This window comes from Pocillopora verrucosa, chromosome 2, assembly GCF_036669915.1.
Source record: "Pocillopora verrucosa isolate sample1 chromosome 2, ASM3666991v2, whole genome shotgun sequence".
Taxonomy (NCBI): domain Eukaryota; kingdom Metazoa; phylum Cnidaria; class Anthozoa; order Scleractinia; family Pocilloporidae; genus Pocillopora; species Pocillopora verrucosa.
In genome coordinates, this window is record NC_089313.1 from 302,043 (window position 1) to 324,476 (window position 22,434).

A 22,434-nucleotide genomic window follows, 5' to 3' on the forward strand; every position below is an offset into this window, starting at 1 on the left:
AACCTAATTTTGACGTTTTCAATTTTTTTTTTTAAAGATTAGAAATACTAAAAGGCCTTATAAGTAAATTGCAGATATATAGTTGTCTTGCAAAGCCACGTCTTGAAGTCGTTCTCTACACGTCCTCACTCAAATTTTGAAGTCTCGCCCAACTTTGCCTCTATCGGCCACGGTTCTCAGCAGCTACCTCTCCCTATAATAGCAAATGAATTAAAGGGGGGTTAGGTTGCTAAGGAAACTGTGTATATAAGCAGCACACTGCAAGTACTAAAGGCCTGGTTGCTAGGCCATCCGTTCGCTAGAAAGATTAATCAAACAGTTCGCTAACACCTCGTGCGCTAAGTTTACCTTGCAGGCATAAATTTAAGAGTTGGTAAGTCTCTTGAAAGCTTTTTTTTATTTATGAAAGAAGTATGGAGTGTTAAGAATGTGCCACGAGTTTTAATCTGAAAGGAATAATTATGAGTAATCGAGTCAATCTGCGCTTCCGCTCATCTAATATATAAATCTTTTATTTTATTACCATAAATGCCACGTTGAATTACATAACTTTTGGTTTTATAATTAGTTTACCAGCGTTTAAAAAAGAAAGCGCCTTAAAACACCGCATATGACTTGCTAGTTTATTGGTGTCAACTGACGTGGGTAAATTTGTTAGGAGGGTTTGTCATAAGATGATCACATGATATCATGAAATGATAAGAAGACAAAATAAGCACTGCTCCTAGCAATTTTTTATTAAGTTGTAATTTTCATTCTGTAGGCATTAAGGATTGCAAGCAATAGAAATATGATTGGAAGATGTATTCTTGTCACTGGTGGAGCAGGATATGTTGGTACACATACGGTTGTAGAGCTTGTTAACGCTGGATACGAGGTTGTCGTTATTGACAACTTTGTAAATGCTTTTAGTGGTGAGTAAGTCTTTCTCTATGGTGCTGGTAATGTAGTAATGTGGTAATGATTTGGAGGGCTTTTTGGGTTGTAGCAACACTAATCAGTTTAGGTCAAATGTTGCTTTTTATGAGCCTGTCTACAATCAGCAAAGAGACACGCTGGTATGGTACTCACTGTGGCTTAGTTCCCCACAGTTAGGCATGATCTTAAATGGAACAAATACTAGACAGTCAGAAATTTTCAGACAATTGAAAGACTCGTTAAAAGTCTGAACAGTTTCAAATGTTTGTTTAGAAGTAACAAAGAAGTCCAAAAATATATTAATTTTCTAGAAGATGTAAAAATATCCACACTTGGGCATACCTTAAAACTGCTTTGATCTTGACACTAAACAAAAATTGGCCATTATTATTAATCATAAGGATTGACTGAAATCTGTATAAAAATTTCATACAAAGCCAACGGGAGTATCTTATTTTTGTTTAGAAGCACTAAGCAATTCTCTACATCATTTGGTATTGAGGTGGTCTTTGCCTATGGCAGGCTTGTGCATAACATGAATTGGTATGCATGGTATGCACAAGAATGTACTGAACACCAACATTTCATTGAGCAATTTTCAATTAATGTAAAGTTAACTGAGATTTAAACTTTTTTTTGATAGAGAGCATGAAAAGAGTTGAGGAAATAACAGGAAAGGAGCTTAAATTTTATTCTGTTGATTTACTTAACAAAGATGCCTTGAAAGACATATTCAGAAAAGTAAGATGTCATTGGTTTTTTTTGTAACATCAAACCAAGGTATTTGTTGTTGTCTAAAATTAATTAAATCCAAATCAACTGTTACTGAAATTATTTTAAACTTAATTCAATTTTGATCTTGATGGCAATATGCACTGGTGAATGAGAAATGAAATAGATTGGAAGACTTAATACTGTTAGTAAGAGTCATTTCATAGCTTGACTGTTACTCTCTTGCTACTAGTTTAGGAAATTATCTCCCCTCGTGCTATTACACTATTTCGTTTTTTTTCAATCATGTAGCATTTTTTTTATCACACTATGCCATATAAGTGAATGAATTTCTCTGGGTACAAAGACCAGTGAGAGAACCACAAAAACAATTTTTAAAATGTATTTTCTAATCTTTGAAAGTGACACCAATATTTTCTATAGGAATATCATGTTTTATGTTGTAAATAAATTTAAATGGATAACACTGAGAAAGTTAATAAAAATTGGAAATTCTCTAAATGACAGTACTGTATTTGACAAAACTTTCTCACATCAGACTTTTTGTTTTCAGCACAATTTTTACGCTGTGGTTCACCTGGCAGCTTTGAAGGCAGTTGGTGAATCAGTACAAATTCCTCTACAATATTATAACAATAACATCACTGGTTCTATAAATCTATTGGAGGTTTGTAGTGTTATTACTGATTAGGGTTCACAATTAATTTGTTCTTGTTGTTGTATACCACAAGACAATATTTTTAATAAATCCCTAGGTCAAGTTTCCTAGCATTATAACAAATTATTGATATCTTGTGGTTTAACTCCATACATCATAAGTTTCTTTAGTGATTTTACTTTTTTTTCTTTGTTCTCAGTGTATGAAGGAACATGGGGTTTGGAATTTTGTATTTTCTTCCTCTGCTACAGTCTATGGTGTTCCAAATTGTCTCCCTATCAGTGAAGAACACCCAGTGGGTAATGGAATAACAAACCCTTATGGACGATCCAAGTTCTTTATCGAAGAAATTATTAAGGATCTATGCAAAGCTGAAGAGGTAACAATATTATTGCTTCAATTAACTGTCATATGAGGCAGTGTTATTTGTCCACCATGTACCCTTGATTTCTAAGATGCTTTGGTGTACAAGATATAAATATCATACTCACAGAATAGGTGTTGTCACACAGAATTTATAAATAAGAATTAAGTTTTAGGCTACATGTAACACCTTTTTTCCTTAGAAAATGAATGCTGTACTGCTGAGGTACTTTAATCCTGTTGGAGCTCACAAGTCAGGAAAAATTGGTGAAGATCCTCAGGTCAGTCAGTAACACTTGCCATAGTGATAAAATGGTTAAGTGCTTGTATTGCAAATGTTTCCCTGAACATTTAAGCATTACAGTTTTTCTCATTCAAGGTTAAAAATTGTTAAATTACATTTTTCAGTCTCCAGACATAGTTGATTATTTAGTCATACTGGGTTGTATGTAGTTCATGGACTAAAATCAGGGCTGCCCAGGCTGTTAAACCTTCACACCCTAACATTAGTATGAGGAGAATTTGTTTAACAATCAAGAGTTTGAGACATAGTTTGATGCTACTCTGGTTTGCAGATTTAATGAATGTAACTGAAGAAGTTACAATTCATAGACCCAATGTTTCGACACTCCTGTCTAGTGTCTTCATCAGGGGGTGATCTAAATGCTGCAACAAGAGGTCCTTTTATATGATCACTAATTAGCGGCCTTTTTTCTGACGAGGTGTAAATAGGCATCAGGAAGCAAACTGCCATCGCCACGATTTAAAGGAGTGTGGGCGGAGTTAATATGCCAAGCCTCCAAACAAAGGCACTGGTGGTAACGCCGATTAGTGGTGATAATTTTAGAATTATCCCACCCAATTATATGGTTGGTTAGGCATGTATGCTCCGTTAAAGCTGAATTTTCCTTTTTGCAAAGAAAAACCGCTTTTTGGTGCTCTTTTAACCATGTACCAAACTGACGTTTGGTCTGTCTGATGTATTCGTTCTCACAGTAATTGCAAGGAATAGAATAAATGACGTCGGTTCATTGTTCTTTCGTGACAGGATCCTTAGGTTTGGCAAAAATATGCCCCAAAGTCTGAAAAGGTTTTTGAGCAACTTTCATGTTGTGGCTATTCAAAATTCTCTTGATGGGTTCCGTAACACCCTGTATGTAAGGAACAACAGCAAAACCAGTCGCTGGTTCCCTTTCGTCAAGAGTGTTACTATTTGTAACTGGTTTTTGGCAGTTACGGAGAAAAGTTTTTGTATAGCCATTTGCCTTTAGGACATTGGAAACATATTTCCTCTCCTCAGCCTTCAAATCGAGTGAAGATGGTAGACAGTCAGCCCTCCTAAGTAAAGTTTTGGCTACAGACTTTTTATGGCAAATAGGGTGGTGAGAATCAAAAGCAAGGTATTTGTCAGTGAGGGTAGGTTTACGGTAGACACTTGTCTCTAAATTACCCTGAACCCCTCTGAACACATTTAAATCAAGAAAGGGCAAATGTCTATCCTTTTTGCGCTCAAGGGTGAATTGGATCGACAGCTCTACTGAATTCAAATGCAACAAGAGGCGCTCCACTTCATTTCCGGATACCACCAGCACCTTTGTTTGGAGGCTTGGCATATTAACTCCCCCCACGCTCCTTTAAATCGTGACAATGGCGGTTTGCTTCCTGACGCCTATTTACACCTCGTCAGAAAAAAGGCCGCTAATTAGTGATCATGTAAAAGGACCTCTTGTTGCAGCATTTAGATCACCCTCTGATGAAGACACTAGACAGGAGTGTCGAAACATTGGGTCTATGAATTGTAACTTCTTCAGTTACATTCATTAAATCTGCAAACCAGAGTAGCATCAAACTATGTCTGATTGTCCACCTGGTTGCCGTGTGAACTTTAATATAATCAAGAGTTTCTTCAGTTGATGATCATTCCCTTTATTCTCATTATCTTAATGAATGACTCAGCTGTGTTACTATAAAGAGAAATAAATGATAGCCACTCTAAGGGGTTACCAATCAGAGGCCAAGACTGAGACAATAGAAAAGTATAAGAAAGTGAGAAAAGGGCTTTTTCTGGATTTACCAACACTTGACTGATTTGTGTATATATTTCAGGGTATTCCCAATAATCTCATGCCATATATACTTCAAGTTGCTGTGGGCAAAAGATCTCATCTTAATGTGTTTGGTGATGATTACAACACTATTGATGGGACAGGTAGTGTATTCTCCATTCAGGTTATTTTTTTTTAGTTAGCGGCACGTAAAGTAGGGCTGTTGTCCAAGTATTATTAAAACTCATTTTAATGGATTGTTAAGAGAAGTGAAGGCATGCAGGGCTTGTTACTGTCTTTTTTTTCTTTTTTTAAGTCATCCTGCACTTTTCAGTCTATAACCCCGAAGTACTTTTTTTTTCTTGTAGGTGTGCGGGATTATATTCATGTGGTTGACTTAGCTGTTGGACATGTCATTGCACTGAAGCAATTTGAAAACAAGTGTGGTTGCCAGGTAAAGTTAAGCTTCCCAGCAGACCCATAGGAAACAAGTTATAAATTGTTCTTAAGACGACAAGTCCAAGGTTTCAATCTTAAAAAAAAAGCCTTTTTTTCTAGATCTACAACCTTGGCACAGGAAGAGGATACTCTGTTCTTGAAATGGTGAAAGCTGTTGAAAAAGCCTCTGGAAAACCAGTTAGTGTCACTACTGTTGTTTGTTAATGTTTGTTCCTTTGTCAAGTTTCTTTGTGACTTTTTCTCTTACTTCTTGGTCTCTGATCTTACTCTAAAATGGTATGATTACTTATATTAAGCCAATTTTTGTTGTTCTGAAATATGAAGCTGTTGGTGTCTAGACAATGAGCTTTTCCTGTGTTGCAAGATGTGGTGGAGACATTGTCTCCTAATTGCCTATTCCTTCTTATAGAAATATAGCATATGTGTTCTAATGCCTCTTTTCACACACAGTTTCACACTTCTTTATTCGCTTTTTTCGTTATTACTCTTGAAGAAGACCCCCTCCCCTCCCATGTAGAACTTCCAGTTTGTAATGAGCCCTTCCCTCTCTGATAGCTTCCCCTCTGTCAGGGATTTGCCGTGAGTGGAAAGGTTAATAAAGCCAATTAATGGTTACAGTTGGCAAAAAAATGATCTCCACCAATTTTGTAGGTTCCATACAAAATTGCTCCACGTCGTGAAGGAGATGTGGATGCTGTGTATTCTGATGCTTCATTAGCAAAGAAAGAGCTTGGCTGGACAGCAGCACGAGGATTAGATGAAATGTGTAAGTACTGTTTTTTGTTTTGTTTTCTTTTTGTTTTCTTTAATAGGGAAGGGCTAGTAGTAACTACACAAACCCATGTTTTGCAAGGGTTAGGGATACAATCAGGATTTCCTTAAAAAGCATAAACATGAATCTGTGGATTATCCAGTTTTCAAAACAGTTACATGTGTATGAAATGAATAAGTACCAGTACTTTTGTTAGTAGACACTCCTCCATGGGTTTTGGACTACAGTAAGTCTTGAGAGAGTGTAAATTGTGTAGTAAATTCAATTGGTTATATTTTTCAGTGAATTGCTTTTGGTACTAATCAATGGAAATTGTGTTTTTAGGTGAAGATTCGTGGAGATGGCAATCACAGAACCCAGAGGGATTCAAAACTCAAAAAGAATAAGTTATAGCAAGTAGTAACTAATAGTGGTTAGATGCAAATTGTCTTGTTCTTTGAAAGTGTGGAATCTCTTAGACAGGGGTGTTAAGCTTATTTTTATTAGGAACCTTTTGGTGGGACTTGTCTGATAACCAGGTACAATACTATGAGAAACTTAACTTGGTATTACAAAAGGTTAGAGCTGCTCTATTACTTAATATTGGAAAAATTACTAAGGATGAAAATTTCTGTGGAAATGTAAAAGACATTATCTTGAATCACAAAAATATTATTTTCATTACAGATGTAATGACATTTATAGACACAATTTATAGTTCTTAGAAATACGAGAGTAGGGCTTCATGAATACAAACTAATAGATCATTTATTTTCAATAGTTAATATATTTTATTGACAAGTTATCAATTGACATTGAGTGGGAATAAATCTATTATTACCAGAATTTCTGATTTACTGATCAATCTGAGAACTTAATATTATTTAATAAAATAATTCTAATTATGATATACAGTGTGTGGTGGAGTGTTGTCTTTGGTGCTTTACAATAAAAGTTAATTAACAGGATAGAATGATATAAGTAAATTACAAAAAATAAAAATGGGGAAATTATAAATATAATGCATCCTTAAACAGATAAGTTTAAAAAATAGTTTTAAATACTGCTTTCCATAATGATTGCCCAACCTGTAATCTTTTTCCATGAACTTGGTTCTGCTCCTAAAAATGCCATTCTATGTTAACTTTAAAGCTTAGCTACAGGCCCATAGAGCAAGTGGTTGTTGGGAGATCTTAACTCACTGACCAAGTTAAATAGTATTAAATTAAATCTCTGATGTAGTGTGGTGTTAGTCCATCAAGAGCCACATACTCAGTAACAAAATCTGTAAAATAATCCTGAAGATAACCAGGAACCATTGTAGGTCCACGAGTATCAGTGTAACAGGTGTGTGCTTTTCATTCAAGGTAGCAAGACAAGCTTTATCATTCAGTAAAAGTTTGTCTGTTGATCAGATAGTTATTAAGGCTTTATCATAACGAATTAAAAAACATCCTAGGTGATGATATAGAGGCGTGAGCAATTCCCCAGTTTCATTAACATACCTTGCTATAGTCAACTTTTGCACAAATAATGGTGACGACATCTGCATGCAAAAGATGGGCACAGCTGAGAATTGTGCATGACAATGAAATGGTTTGCTAGTTTCTCTGGTTAAATCACTGAGTGGACTTGTGGAGGGTAAGTTCAGAGAGTGGTTGAGCATAAAACTCTGAGGTAGGTTGTTCACACCATTTCACTGGTTTGCCTTTTAAAGAGGATGAGTTTCTAATAGAGCTGTGTTACTGTCTCAGTTGAGGGGAGGGGGGGTTATTACAGATAATTTGGTTTTATTAACTGAATTCATAATGTGAATTAGCCACAGAAAAGAGTCTTTAAAGCTGATGTTTCCAACATTAGCCCTTCTTCATTGGCAATTTCACAAGACTTTGAGACACAGCCAAATTCCTAATACTTTTTCTGACAATTGAAGGAGGTATTTATCTTTGATGCTTGTTGATAGTACTCATCTCAACTCTTGTATTTTTTTAGTGCTTAATGTTCCCATGAGTATTGGGTGCAGATCTATTAATATGCCTCACATCACTAAATCACATGAACAAGAGTTTCAGATGCTGTGAATGTTCACTGGAAAATAAATTGCCAGCCAAGGCACACAAAGAATGGCATCAAATATCTTAAACAAATTAAATCTAGTTTAAAAGAGAGAAATACTACAAGGATCACCTGGTGAATTGTAGAATCAACAAACCATTCACAGCAGACCATTTACCACTCTATAATTTTCTGCAGGAGACATTTTAATGCAAGGAGGTTGAATATGAAGATCACCAAGAAGGATTAACTTTAACCAGACACAAATCTGAGTGAAGTATATGTAGCACATTCTTTAATTCCAAGTTTGTTTTCATTAAGTTCCTAACAATTTCAACACCAATTGCCTATCATTTAGGAGACAGTTCTTTTATTTTTGTTTTCCCCTCAACTGCTTAATCTTTTCACTCCCAGGTTCTTAATATCAATTGTCTGCACTCTTTCAGACATTTCTGATAAGTGTAGTTCAGAGAACTTTTTGTTCAATCATACAATGTACTGTTGTTGATTTTTTAAAATTTCTCATCACCTTTCTGCTTGGAAATTTATGAATATTGTAAGGAGAAACATATATTTGGTCTCTCCAAGTGTGAAAGGGTTAAGCAGGGAAAAGTTATCCTTGGTAGCTTAGGAATCACCTGATGTCTTTGGCAGGAAGTAAAACTTAAAAAATCTTTTAGAGCACAAAGCTGCGACATCTTTCACTAAACAAGTTGTTTTCACACGTCAAAAGAAGAGAAAACCTTCATTACCTCTCTATCACAGAAACTGGGTTTCAACACACCTACATTTTAGCTAGCCTTCAGTTTACATGGAAAAATCTTTGATAATAATTATTATAATACAAAATAGCCAGTGGTGCAAACTTGAGATCAGTACTCTCAGTTTAGATAACAGAAGAAGTTCCCTTTATCTCCTAGCATGTTATCTCAAGAAACAGTTTTAATTTTTAAAAAATATGGTTGATGGCAAGTCTGCTGATGACAACTGATCCTGCATACGTCTCTTCTGTCTAGTACTCTTCTTGTTCATCATTATATTCATATTCTTCATTGTTACCACCTTCCTCTGGTGCAGCAAAACCCTCCTACCAATAAAAACAATTCATAGTTCCCTCAGTAATTGGAACCCAACATATATCAAGTCATACATTATACTAGTTCCTTGAACAATTCTCACAGATGGACATTAAGTGAAGAAAAGTTCCTTGATTTGACAGAAACCTCTTAGGGGTCAAATTCAGAAACATGATATTTTGGCTTTGGCGGTGATTGTGTAAATGAAGCAAGCTGTCCATTAAATCTGTTTCTGAAGAGTAGTTTGCCCATTTCTAAGTGTTTAGTTCATGAACACAGTGATACTTGTGGCAGAGTGACAGAAGGAGCAGGGTATGGGTGAAATCTACAGCCATAAGCATCCCTTCCTTAATGTAATTTCACTGCTTAAAACTTTCTTCTTTGCTCCCATTATCATGCTGTGTTTACAAATAAATGCATGAAACAGGTTAAGATTAGTAACATTAACTTGTTCCCTTCTGTTTGAGAATGTATCCACTCAAATGCAACAATGCCTTCCTTAACAAGAATGAGTTAAGATGAAATGTAACTTCCAAGGTATGTGAGAGAACAGAATTCCTGATTACAGAAAATCTATTGAAATGTGCTTTGTAGATTCCATTTGATTTAGATCCAATTTTTTAGTTCCATTATCTTGCTAAGGCTTTTGTGAGGCCAAAATTCTGCACCTACCTCAGTTGCATACAGAATTTCCAAGACCTTCTGGACAACATTAGCACCTGGATCTTCTTCCTGGCATTTGACTTCAATATCTCGTAACTTGCCAAAGTAGAAATCTCTTTCTTTTTCTAATCCTTCCACTGTCAGTTGCAGTGCAGTGAGCTGGAGACCAAGCACAAGAACACATGTTAGACACTTCCTGACTTGTGGACTTACAACATACACCCACAGTTTGATCCTTCTTATCTAACTGAGCAAAAATAAACATGTCCATACTGAGTTTAACTGATTTCCATTAGACTGTTGCTCAGTTTACCAATCAACATGAGAGCATATCTATAAGAGCAGACTCAACTAAACAATCAAAGAATACCTTGACTGCTTTTGATTGACAATTGTTGGTATTAACCAACATAGTTTTAATATCCAGCAAAAGGGATGCTTCTGCCAAACATAGTGCTAGATGATGAGCTTAAGTTTCGAATAGTAACTAATTCATTCTCATATTCATTAAGGAGTTTGTATCAATTATTGGTAACAATTTTCATCCATGATTTTCATTCATTTAACAAGCATCAAAAACAAACCTCATTATTAAGTTCCTGTATTTGGGCATCTTTCTGTGCAATTGCAGCAGATGACCCTCCAGCTGCTCCTCCAGTACGGGGTCCCTGTGCTGCCCCTCCTACAGTGCGCGAACTTTGTGCTGCTGGACGTCCAAGTCCTGATGCACCACCTCTAGAAGCTCCACCATTTCTGGCCGGACCACCTGCTGTAGGTTTACTAAAATTTCCTTTTGAGAGAGCCGGATTTTTGGCTGTTTAGAGATTGAGAATGAAAAAAAGAGATTTTACTCTCAGTAAGGTTTGGTTCTAATGAGTGACACAAGAATCACAACCAAGATAATACATTATAATGACTTAAAAGTCACAATCTTGAGGCTGAGGTAATTGAGTGGAAAAATGCAAGGTGTATGAAATTGGTAACATTGCATACTCAGTAGGTCTACCTGAATGGAAAAGGAATTTTCCTCACCTGGGGGTTGCACAGGTCTGGTAAGCTGTCCTGACCCTTTTCGTGGCTGAGCAATCTGTGGAGTATCTGTTTTTCCATGTCGTGCTTCTACAGGATCATAATCAGGATCAGGCCCGATATAGTTTGCATCAAAAAACCTCTTGAACCACTGAACAAACTCAAAGTTATCTTGAAACTTCCCTTTGACTAACTTTTCAATTGGGATCGTCTGAATAAGGAAATAAAAGAAAAACCACAGTCAAAGTGGTTTAGTATTTCAATTGGACCTCAACTGCTGAGAAAACATGTTGAGATTTCACAGTTTGCATTATTTGCAATCATATGATGTGCCTTTCAAGTCAACATCCATTTGGCTTTTATATTTGTTAATGATGTTCCTATTTATTTAATTTATAAATATTACCGGTAAGCCAATTGATTTTGTTTATTAAAATCCAACTCCAATCTACATACTGCATTGCTAAAAAATATGATATGAATATATAAAAATATATTATCTTTGTTTCAATGCCTTGAAATCCTGATCTTCATAAAAGGAAAAAGGTTGATAATAGCAATAATAATGATGACAGTAATAATGATAATAATAGTAGTAATAATGGCACCTGACAAGCACTTACTGATGAAAAATAATTGTTCGTACATTTTCAGCCCCAATGAAAATAATTTTTTTTATAATCATTAGTTAGGAAGTAGTAATTCTCACTCAATTAAAAAAATTTTGAGACCAAAAATTAAAAAGTGTGAGTCATTCAAACTCAGTTCCAAAGTAATTCAGGATTATTTTGGGTTTTGATTTTCTGTGTTCATTGACTGGTCTTAAAACTCAGTCTTCTGTCTTAACCAATAACATATAAAATCAAAGCTAAATATCTTGCTGATTCACACTGGCCTCTTTCTTCTTAGCTGGTTTTACAAGTGCGGCATTCAGTTAAAGAGAGCACTACCGTTCACAAACATTCTCAAACCATTGCTAGGTCAAAATGATCCAGAATCAAAAGTAAATGATCTTTCTGGAAAATAAAACTTTGCATATCATGAAACACCTTGATACTCCCTTACCTTTTCAAAGATTTCATAGTTGATGGAGACATTTACAAAAAAAAATAATTAGTATGATGATGTCACCATAAAAATTTCGACACCAGCACGCCAATAGCACAATTTACAGCACCTTTCGTTTTACTTTTAGATTAATTCATGATTCTGTTTAAATGCTCTACAGCACGAGATACATGTCGAAAATAAGCGTGAAATAAATTAACATCATGCTGTAATAAAGAATTCAAAAAAAGAAAAAAGGAAGTATAAACTTTACCTTATCAACTCCAGCATTCTTAAACGCCTTTTGCAATATCTTCCAGTTATTTATGAATTCGTGTTCTTGATTTGATGCAAACTTCACCTTTGCCATATTTACACAATCTAAAGTACATTCAATTAAAATACCGATTGATGTGAGTTTAAAATCGAACATCACTGAGGGGAGTTATGTATATTTCATGATATTAACTTCACATGTACAAAGTTTAAAGAGGCGTTTGTTAAAGGACTCGAATTTCATACGTAATCTTCATAATGTACTCACCCATGAACAACATATCCATAAACTGGCAATATGCAGCACCTATTAAGCAAACACAAGTTAGTGAGAGCCAAGTATGACGCGATAACGAAACAACGAGAAAGGACTGATAACCCCGAACATCAGCCCCTCGTTCGATCGAAGGCGTGAAAACATGGAAGTTCTGTCGACGAAACTGCCGCAAATGTTCTCGATTACTAACCGGAACATAGTTGTTCAATTTTGGTGTACTTAAGCTGCAGACTCTCGTTGATCCATTTCAGCATGTCATGTCTACTAAGATTATCTGTAGTACAACTAGTGCTATGAACGTTTATTGCCGCCATTTTCGTTGAAAACGACAATACTGGTTCGGCTTTCGGCATGCAAAGACCGATGGTACCCAGTGCCCTAACATGGTACAGTTGGTGACAAATACATGAGCTCACATCCGGTCTCAACCTAATCGCTTCACATCTGTTTGTTCTCTGAAGGCGATTGTGTCAGAAATACCGCAAATCCTACCCTGGAGAAAGGAAGCTGTACTGGATACTACTATAGAATAATCGATGTAGGTATTCTCTGAACTATTTATTTTTCAAACAGAACGCTTGGAAAGATGCTAGTTCCAGGATTTGAAATCTCTGCACATTACGTCCTCATTTGCGGATTAAGATTTTGCGTCACGACACTGAGAATATTTGCACAGCCAGGGCTTACTGTTTGATCGATTCTTGCAGGTTAGATAGCTATTTGAATGAGGTTACACTAGCTTGATCTTGTTTAATATTCGGAAAGTGACAATCATGCATGTGCCCTGTGTAGTCTACTTTGACCAGAAGAATTGAGGCGATAACACCTGAGTAAGCAAGTGAAGCACAATCAAAATTTGGGAGATCACGACATGTTGTACATATATTTATACAATGTGCTGCATCACGCGTTCATTTTGATTGGTTCGAACTTATGATCTATTGGAGGACAGACGTATGGATGACATCACCATTAACAATTTTTTTGCTCCAGACCTGTATTATATAAAACAAATATCTTCCATGTTGCCGTGGGTCTGCACAGCAATAGATCACAGATGACGTCAAAACGTGGTAAGAACATCAGAGACAAACTCAACTGCATCTTGTGTACCACTTTTGTTTGTGGTGCATTTTGGTCTCATCTGTGATCCATTACTGAATAGACGCATGGTAACATGGAATTTATTTGTTATTTGTTATTTATTATGTAGAATGAACCTATTGATAGAAACCTAATGACGTTAGAATAAGAGTAAGTAATATATTTAAAAAAACTTAAAAAATAACAAATTATTAGATAAATAAATTCATTGATTAACTGATATAACAAGTGTATTAGTCACTCTGGGCTAAACTTCAGAATACCCCGCAACTTTGGTCCGCCTCACTTACATGTGTCGGGAGGCTTTGAAGATCGAGGCATAACACAATAGACGCTATTCTTATTCAATGACATGTAAATGAGTTGCGGGGTATTCTGAAGTTGCTCCTCACTCTGGTTAAAGAATACTATTTTCTTTTTCATTTCAGTTTTGATGTTGAAGAAGTGTTTGTGGTACTGGTATATATTTACCCTCAAGGTGTCATTGGTTTTACTTGTAATTGTTGTGTTTATTGGAGAGTTTGGATGTTTTCTATGGGCTTTTTTTACTTGGAGGATTCCTGACCAATCCAGAGATTCACTGAATTTACTTCTCATCTCTGACTCACAAATCCCGGTAGGTCTACTGTACCAAAAACAACAGACAACTATGCTGAACATACACTGAATCATTTTATTATCTGAAGTTTGAATCAATTAGTCTTTTTTTTTGTCCTTCTATTCAGAACCACAACCTTGCATTTTTTATGAGCAGTTACATTTAGTGACTTAAGGCTTCTTCTCTCTTGACATGGCTAATAGCACTACTTCCCCCCAAACAGTTAGTTCAGTTAGTTTGAAAACTAAAACCAACAACGTCACAGTCACTTATATTTTTTCCATGTTTCAGTCCAATGGTTTGTGTTTGATTTGAGTTGATTTTCCTTTGTTCTGATTGGCTGCAGGGTTTCATTTCTTGGTTTTGGTTTTGTGATACTTAGTAGAAATTAACTCTAACAAAGCTCCTCCTTGGACCCTTTTTTTTCCTGTAAGGGATACAAGGAAGAACCTGAAGGAATTCAAGGATGTATAACACGTGTGGATACAGACTGGTATTTATTCAAGGCTTTTTATCTGGCCTTGGCATCGTTTTCACCTGATGCTGTTATTCATTTAGGTTTGTTTCATGACCCCTTCTTCATTTTTACTTTTTAAGTCCTATGTGGGGTTGTATTGTTTTTTAATTACACATTTGGGTGTCTCAAGGAATGTGACCCAGTGTACAGTAAGACTTGTATGAAACAGACACCAACTTAATTCAGGACTTTTTCTTTATGTATTTTTAGTAACCAACTTGTATCCAACAGATGCAGACCTTTTATAAGTGTAATTGCAGACCTTTGATAAGTGTAACTGCAGACCTTTGATTAGTGTAACTGCAGAGCTTTGACAAGTGTAACTGCAGACCTTTGATAAGTGTAATTACAGACCTCTGATAAGTGTAACTGCAGACCTTTGATAAGTGTAACTGCAGACCTTTGATAAGTGTAATTGCAGACCTCTGATAAGTGTAACTGCAGACCTTTGACAAGTGTAACTTCAGACCTTTGATAAGTGTAATTGCAGACCTCTGATAAGTGTAACCGCAGACCTTTGATAAGACTAGTGTAACAAGCCTTCCTTTTTTCTAAGGATACTTGCAATCATTTGTTTTAGTGGGACTTCACTATAGCTCAGGTTACATGTTAGGTAAAAAGAGGCCTATAAGAGAAGATTTTGTAAGAGAGCCAGTACTGTAGCAGTTGTCATATAAAGAGGAAAATTTCACAGTCAAGCTTTCTATCACTACACAAATTGGTATGGAAAACCTTTATCAGAAAGACTACTTGTATTAAGTAGACACCAGTAAGCGTCATATGTGTTTCATGTGACTTTCCTGATGAAGCTTATCTCAGTAAAATGGTGGATACAAACAAATATACCATAAAACAAATATTTCAGTATGCTTTAAAGTTATTAATACTTAGATAGCTAATTTGTCTTTTTCCACTGACTTGGTCAGTCACTCCTCCATCCTTGGTTTTAACTAGATGAAAAAACTTCAAAATTGATAAAATGTACATGACTGTGTGGTATCCTTATCAAATAAGATTATATTACACAGTTCTGCATGAATATCTGCCAACAGACACAAGAGGAGCTGTGTCATGGGTGCCCACTTCTAAATCTGATTTATTATTATTATTGTTCATTATTATGTCACTTTTTTTTATCTTGTGTGAGTCATATATGGTAATTTAGTTTTGACATCTCAGGTGACATTTTAGATGAAGGATCAATTGCTACAGATGAGCAATATGAGGAGTATAAGGTAATAGACCCGCAGTATATCCTCTCATTCAGTTATATGACAGCTTTGTCAGCTTCAAAATTGAACCATTCATTTGCCATAAAGAGATCTTCCCCTCCCAGCCCAGTATGAAAAAAGCAGAGGGAAAGGAGAGGGTTTGTATTATTGCTCTCCTCAATGCAGAGTAATGGGGCTTCACTCTTTGTATGGTCCCAAACAACTTAATTTTTTCATCAAGTATTAATTTATTAGTTTTGCTCTGTAGATGCCTTTGTGATTGATTTAAAAAATTATAAAATGGATAGTTACTAATTTTAACAATGTTTTATATCTTTTCTAGGCAAGACATGATAAGATTTTCCACACCTTTGACAGATCTGAAAGGATCTATGTTGCTGGGGACAATGACATTGGAGGTGAATGGAGTGATATCCTCACAGAACAAAAAACATTGAGATTTCAACGACACTTTGGTCCCATAAATGATGTGGTGAAACTGAAGTCTTTTCAAATAATTAAGGTATACTAGTGGAGACAGATTAATGTTGTTGTATATCAGTGGCAATTAGGAAGGGATGTCCTGTGTGATGTGCTAGTCTTGCTGTCACCAACGAATTTATGTCTATGGTAGTTCATTGTATTGGTTGATTATTGGATTGCTTGCCACATTAAGCAGCTGTAGCTCAGTAGCTAGAAAACCTTTTATGTGTCTTAAAGTTAAAACCAGGAGCACTGTGTCCTTAGGAGTACACATTACACCTGCAAAGTCAAGGGATCAGTTCCCCCAAGTATTTACTACTCCTGGAAAGCTATTTTTGTTTGATGTGTTTTCAATAAAGATCAAGATGTTAGAGGTTTTGAGGTTCAAGGAATGAAATTATCAGATAACCAGACATTGTTCAAGAGAGTGGCAGAAATGGAACCTTGGTCACTAAAGCAAAAATCAATATAAGTTTTGAAATTATTTTAAAGTATGTTGTTTGTTTTGAATTTTTACAGATCAATTCAGCAAGTTTGTTAAGAAGAAAACCTTTTAGAGAGGAAAGAAAAATCTACAATAAAACTGTAGATTTTATCAATAATCTTTCTCCAAAACTGGACAAGGAGAAGATTTCCATTTTAGTTGGTCATGTTCCTATTGACGAAATTAGTGTAAAACATGATGTTCCATTGCGCAAGGTAAGTTATTTTCAACAGGCAGATTCATCAAATACCAAACTGATCTTGCTTTAGTTGTATTGTTTCATTGTCGCCAGTTCATACAGGATTTATGTAAGCCTTTTGATCCTTGTCAACCTTTGGAAATGAGACACCAAATTTGAATCCCTAAGCATGAATATTTTGTGACTTTTTCAGCAGTTTACCACTACTATACAAGTACTCTAGACTCAGGGTCAAGAGGTCTGGGTTCCAGACCTGGCTGGGTCAATGTGTTGTGTTCTTGGGCAGGACAAGAGGTGATCTTGTCCTGGGGGTGATCTTACAATGGACTGTGATCCCATTCAGGGAGGAGAAATGTTAGGAAAATCAGGATAAGCACCTGCTGGTGGGGCCACAAGGATCATGTACAAAGTTTACTGTTTTGCCTACACTAGTTTTGACCAATAATGTTGTAAATTCCTTCACGAATTGAAATTGTTTGGGAATCGCTAGAAAGTCATGGTAATTGATTGTCAAAATTTTAATGTTTTAAACACAAGATTGTTTGTTTGTACATTGATGGTGAAGAGTTCTCATAGTTTTGTCTCTATTATAATGATAATAATAGTAGTTTATAACAGCTATACTATTTTCCTTTGTTTTTTTACTTTAAGTTAATTCGAACTATGAAACCAACCTATGCGTTCTCAGGTCATCTTCATGAGGTAAGTTCTATTTTTTGCCTCTTCATTTTTTTTTTAATACCAAGTGAATGTGACACCTCATTTTGCTTGAAGACTTAAAAATTTTAATATTTATGAATTTGGCAGCTTGTTCTCAATCGTTAAAGATTTATTCTCACATTAAAAGAGACTTAAAACAGAGGTTATTGTAAGCAGTAATCATGATGAGTTTAATTGTTTATTCCAGAGGAACTTTGGGTTAATTTATAAACATCTGAAATTGTTGTTGATTTGAAAGTGAAATCTTTGGCATCTTGGCATAAATTTTGTTCCTTTTAGAGACTTATATTAGGGTGAGGACTATGTGCATCAAGAGACTTTTATTTTGTCATATTTTCAGTCCCCCCTCCCTCCCCCTCCTCATTAAGCAGTCATTTGACCTAGAACTAATCTCACCATTTATGTTGCTTTTTAGCCAGCCACTGTTCAACATGAGTTCGGAATATTTACCTTTACAGAATATGTGGTGCCTACCTGCAGCTATCGCATGGGAACAAAAATGATGGGGGCAGCCGTGGCAGTTGTAGGTATGGTGTCAGCACCAACAAACCTCTGTCGCTATAGTGACTTTGGGCTTGATAAAAATGTGCACAGAGATGTGAGCCTTACTCAGAGGTGTTGGCTTCAAACTTTTGATAAAGAGCAAGAGTAAAAAAATTGATTTGGCTAATCACTGCTATATTCCTTGGTGTGAGGAAGGCATGATTTTAAGTTGTATCAATAGTATTTCAGCCAATATACCCTGTATGTTTTTGAGGTGAATCTTATGGCTGAAGATTATTTCTTAATTTCTGAAATTTACAGGTGCAGTATGATTGTTTGCTAATATAATTTTGTAAGTCTGTAGGTCTGATAGGTATTTTAAAATAACTTTTTGCTTTACTTCAAGGTCATCGGGCTATGACATAATTATTTGAGTTGCTTGGAATGTAGGGGAAACCAAAGTGTGCAGTTTGACAAAAAGAAACAGAAAATACTTGAATTATATCAGAGCAAACCAAAGAGGCAGAGAATGTTTAAGGGTGAAAAAGATTGACACAGACTGAAAATGAGGGGACAGCATTGCTGAGCTTCCTTAAACTGTGACATGTTTCTTTGAATGCAGGTTATCATTTTATCCATCTGAGACCATCCCTTGTTCTTTATACATTTCCTGAGGTGCTGACAAGGAGAAATTGTTTAACAATCAAGAGCTTCTTTTTTCTTGACCTTAATGTATGATTCAGGGGTAACACTGAGAGGATTTCTGCACTAGTCACTCTTAGGGATTAAAGGGCTTATAACTTTTTTCCCCACAAACCATGCATTTAATTTGTGTTTATTACAAGAGGATGTCCTTCTATTTTATGTCTATAGAAAATTTTTATTTTGTTGTTTCAGGTAATGATGGCTCCATCACATATTCCATTCTTCCTCTCCCAAGTCGATACTTATTTCTTCATGTGTACTTGGTGTCCTTGTGTGTCTCCCTGGCAATATCGCTACCTGGGTTCATGATATTTGTCATACAAAAGTTGGAGAAAAGACTTGTGGGCACAAAACATGACCTTGTAATAATGAAATTAAAGGATTTATGACATTCAAAGAACAAACCACATCAGAATCATAGGGATACCAAACACAATTTTAGTGCAACCTTTATATTCTCTTGATAAAGCAGTTGTTATTTCTTATTGTTCCCGATCCGAACAGAGGAATTTGAAATAAAACGAAGTTGAAATTAGACTTCTGGTGTTTTACTTTTCTTTACTCAGCTAGTTATTTTTGACAAAACTATAATACAACAATGAACATTTTGTATTTAACAGAGAAATGTTTGCCACATATATCTTTGTTCTCAGCGCGTTAGTAAGAGCGTGATTAGTTCTGTTATGTGTGCAAGAGTCAAATTTACAGCTCTTTTGTGGGCAGAAAATATCCCCTCTGAATATTGAAACAATAGAATTTTGTTAATGAGCTTGAAACTCCGTTTGGCTCGTGGTTCCAACAAGTTACCAAAAGCTCATCAACGAATTTCTTTTATTTCAATATTCATGCGTTTAGATCTAAATGGAAAGGGGGAATTCTGGGACAATTTAATATACGTTAGAGCGTCATTTCCTTTGTTATGCGTGCATGCAAGTTACAGCTCTTTTGTGGGCCGAGAAAATCCCCTCTGAATATTGAAACCATAGAATTTCGTTAATGAGCTTGAACACTCGATTTTGCTCGTGGTTCTAACAACTTACCAAAGGCTCATTAACGAATTTCTATTGTTATAATATTTACGCGTTTATTACTCCGCGAAAAGGGGGAATTCTGCAATAATTTATAGCGTGTTAGGAAGAACGTGATTATCTCTGTTATGTGTGCAAGTGTCAAAGTTACAGCTCTCGTGTGACCAGAGAAAATTCCGTCTGAATATTGAAACAATAGAATTTTGTTAATGAGCTTGAAAACTCCGTTTTGCTCGTAGTTCCAACAAGTTGCCAAAGGTGTGCTGTTTTAATTTGAGAGAGAAGGTTTCAGACTAGAGTAATTCGAGTGAACTTTAATAAATGGCTTGGATTGCTGAAATAAAACGTATAACAAACACTAATCTACTCATGAGAAACAGTATTAGCGGGATTAAGTCTGTTGCAGTCGAGATAAAAAGAGCTAAGTATCACAAGAACTTTAAGGTTATTCACTGAGTTATGAAGGAGAGCAGTTTACCTCTAAAACTCGTTATAATCATACTGCGGCCATGATAATTAAAAGAGAATGTCTTTGGCGTGTCGTATGAAAAACTTTCATCAGAACTTCTTTTCTATTGTTTCAATATTCATGCGTCTATATCTCCGTAAATATAATTAATTCTGGGACAATTTCATATGCGTTAGAAAGAGCGTGATAATCTCTGTTATGTGTGGAAGTGTCAAAGTTATAGCCCTTGTGTGAGCCAAGAAATTCCCCTCTGAATATCGAAACAATAAAATTTCGTTAATGAGCTTGAACACTCGATTTTGCTCGTGGTTCCAACAACTTACCAAAGGCTCATCAACGAATTTCTATTGTTTCAATATTCGTGCTTTAATATCTCTGTAAAAATGGGGAGTTCTAGGAAAATTTATAGCGTGTTAGAAGAAGCGTGATTAGCTCTGTTATGTGTGCAGCCATCAAAGTTACAGCTTATGTGTGGGCCGAGAAAATCCCCTCTGAATATTAAAACAATGAATTTTGTTAATAAGCTTGAAAACTCCGTTTTGCTCGTGGTTCCAACAAGTTGCAAAAGGCTCATTAACGAATTTCTATTGTTTCAATATTCATGCGTCTGTATCTCCGTAAAAATAATTAATTCTGGGACAATTTCATATGCGTTAGAAAGAGCGTGATAATCTCTTTTATGTGTGGAAGTGTCAAAGTTACAGCCCTTCTGTGAGCCAAGAAATTCCCTTCTAAATATCGAAACTATAGAATTTTGTTAATGAGCTTGAACACTCGGTTTTGCTCATGGTTCCAACAACTTACCAGAGGCTCATTAACGAATTTCTATTGTTTCAATATTCGTGCTTTAATATCTCTGTAAAAATGAGGAGTTCTAGGAAAATTTATAGCGTGTTAGAAGGAGCGTGATTAGCTCTGTTATGTGTGCAAGTATCAAAGTTACAGCTTTTGTATGAGCCAAGAAATTGCCCTCTGAATATTGAAACAATAGAATTTCATTAATGAGCGTGAACACACGGTTTTGCTCGTGGTTCCAACAACTTACGCTCATTAACGAATTTCTGTTGTCTTAACATTCACGCGTTTACACATTCACGCGAAAAGGGGGAATTCTGCGATAATTTATAGCGTGTTAGGAAGAGCGTGATTAGCTCTGTTATGTGTGCAAGTATCAAAGTTACAGCTTTTGTGTGGGCCGAGAAAATCTCCTCTGAATATTAAAACAATGAATTTGGTTAATGAGCTTGAAAACTCCGTTTTGCTCGTAGTTCCAACAAGTTGCCAAAGGCTCATTAACAAATTTCTATTGTTTCAATATTCATGCGTCTGTATCTCCGTAAAAATGGGGAATTCGGCGACGATTTGAAGCATGTTAAAAAGAGCGCGATTAGTTATATTATGTGTGCAAGTGTCAAATTTACAGCTCTTGTGTGGTCCGAGAAAATCCCGTCTGAATATTGAAACAATAGAATTTGGTTAATAAGCTTGAAAACTCCGTTTTGCTCGTGGTTCCAACTAGTTGTCAGAGGCTAATTAACGAATTTCTATTGTTTCAATATTCATGCGTCTATATCTCCGTAAAAAATAATTAATTCTGGGACAATTTCATATGCGTTGGAAAAAGCGTGATTATCTCTGTTGTGTGGAAGTGTCAAAGTTACAGCTTTTGTGTGAGCCAAGAAATTCCCCTCTGAATATTGAAAAAACAGAATTTCGTTGATGAAATTGAAAACTCCGTTTGTCAAAGGCTCATTGACGAATTTCTATTGGTTCAATATTCATGTGTCTATATCTCTTTTAAAAAAATGGGGAATTCTGGGACAAGCTTTAGCGCGTTAGTAAGAGCGTGGTCAGTTTTGTTTTGTGAGCAAGTATCAAGGTTACAGCTCTTGTGTGGGCAAAGAAAATCTCCCCTGAATATTGAAACAATAGAATTTCGTTAATGAGCTTGAACACTTGGTGTAATATTCATTCGTTTATAACTCCGCGAAAAGGGGGGATTCTGCGACCAGTTATAGCGCGTTAGCAAGAGCGTGGTTAGCTCTGTTCTATGTGCAAATGTCAGTTACAGCTCTTGTGTGGGC

General features: G+C 35.8%; 3 protein-coding genes across 6 annotated transcripts; 2 read left to right on the forward strand and 1 right to left on the reverse strand.

The window, feature by feature from the left end:
* The first annotated feature begins 277 nt into the window (after nucleotides 1–277).
* LOC131782473 (UDP-glucose 4-epimerase-like) lies at nucleotides 278–6,772 on the forward strand. Of its 2 annotated transcripts, none has more exons than XM_059099203.2 (11): nucleotides 278–373; nucleotides 764–914; nucleotides 1,562–1,659; nucleotides 2,204–2,317; nucleotides 2,508–2,687; nucleotides 2,875–2,952; nucleotides 4,778–4,880; nucleotides 5,085–5,170; nucleotides 5,275–5,352; nucleotides 5,827–5,941; nucleotides 6,272–6,772. In XM_059099203.2, exons 2-11 carry the CDS (start codon nucleotides 791–793, stop codon nucleotides 6,331–6,333), a joined length of 1,038 nt encoding a protein of 345 aa, XP_058955186.1. In that variant the 5' UTR covers nucleotides 278–373; nucleotides 764–790; the 3' UTR covers nucleotides 6,334–6,772. The 2 variants fall into 2 exon arrangements, with proteins under 2 accessions (XP_058955186.1, XP_058955187.1); XM_059099204.2 differs by lacking the exon at nucleotides 278–373 and adding an exon at nucleotides 623–641.
* A 1,482-nt stretch (nucleotides 6,773–8,254) lies between these two features.
* LOC131782474 (microtubule-associated protein RP/EB family member 1-like) lies at nucleotides 8,255–12,688 on the reverse strand. The gene is made up of 7 exons (XM_059099205.2): nucleotides 12,540–12,688; nucleotides 12,341–12,379; nucleotides 12,071–12,177; nucleotides 10,753–10,960; nucleotides 10,305–10,534; nucleotides 9,730–9,879; nucleotides 8,255–9,068 (listed from the first exon to the last, which is right to left on the reverse strand). The coding sequence occupies exons 1-7, from the start codon at nucleotides 12,661–12,663 to the stop codon at nucleotides 8,994–8,996; spliced, it is 933 nt and encodes a 310-aa protein (XP_058955188.1). The 5' UTR covers nucleotides 12,664–12,688; the 3' UTR covers nucleotides 8,255–8,993.
* Nucleotides 12,689–12,768: 80 nt separating this feature from the next.
* Nucleotides 12,769–19,390, forward strand: LOC131782582 (metallophosphoesterase 1 homolog). 3 transcript variants are annotated; one of them, XM_059099334.2, is made up of 9 exons: nucleotides 12,769–12,887; nucleotides 13,882–14,069; nucleotides 14,486–14,609; nucleotides 15,748–15,803; nucleotides 16,123–16,302; nucleotides 16,782–16,961; nucleotides 17,597–17,647; nucleotides 18,081–18,192; nucleotides 19,046–19,390. In XM_059099334.2, the coding sequence occupies exons 2-9, from the start codon at nucleotides 13,887–13,889 to the stop codon at nucleotides 19,240–19,242; spliced, it is 1,083 nt and encodes a 360-aa protein (XP_058955317.2). In that variant the 5' UTR covers nucleotides 12,769–12,887; nucleotides 13,882–13,886; the 3' UTR covers nucleotides 19,243–19,390. The 3 variants fall into 3 exon arrangements, with proteins under 3 accessions (XP_058955317.2, XP_066018633.1, XP_058955316.2); XM_066162536.1 differs by having other exon boundaries at nucleotides 18,124–18,192; nucleotides 19,046–19,185; XM_059099333.2 differs by lacking the exon at nucleotides 12,769–12,887 and adding an exon at nucleotides 12,902–13,056.
* The last annotated feature ends 3,044 nt before the right edge of the window (nucleotides 19,391–22,434 follow it).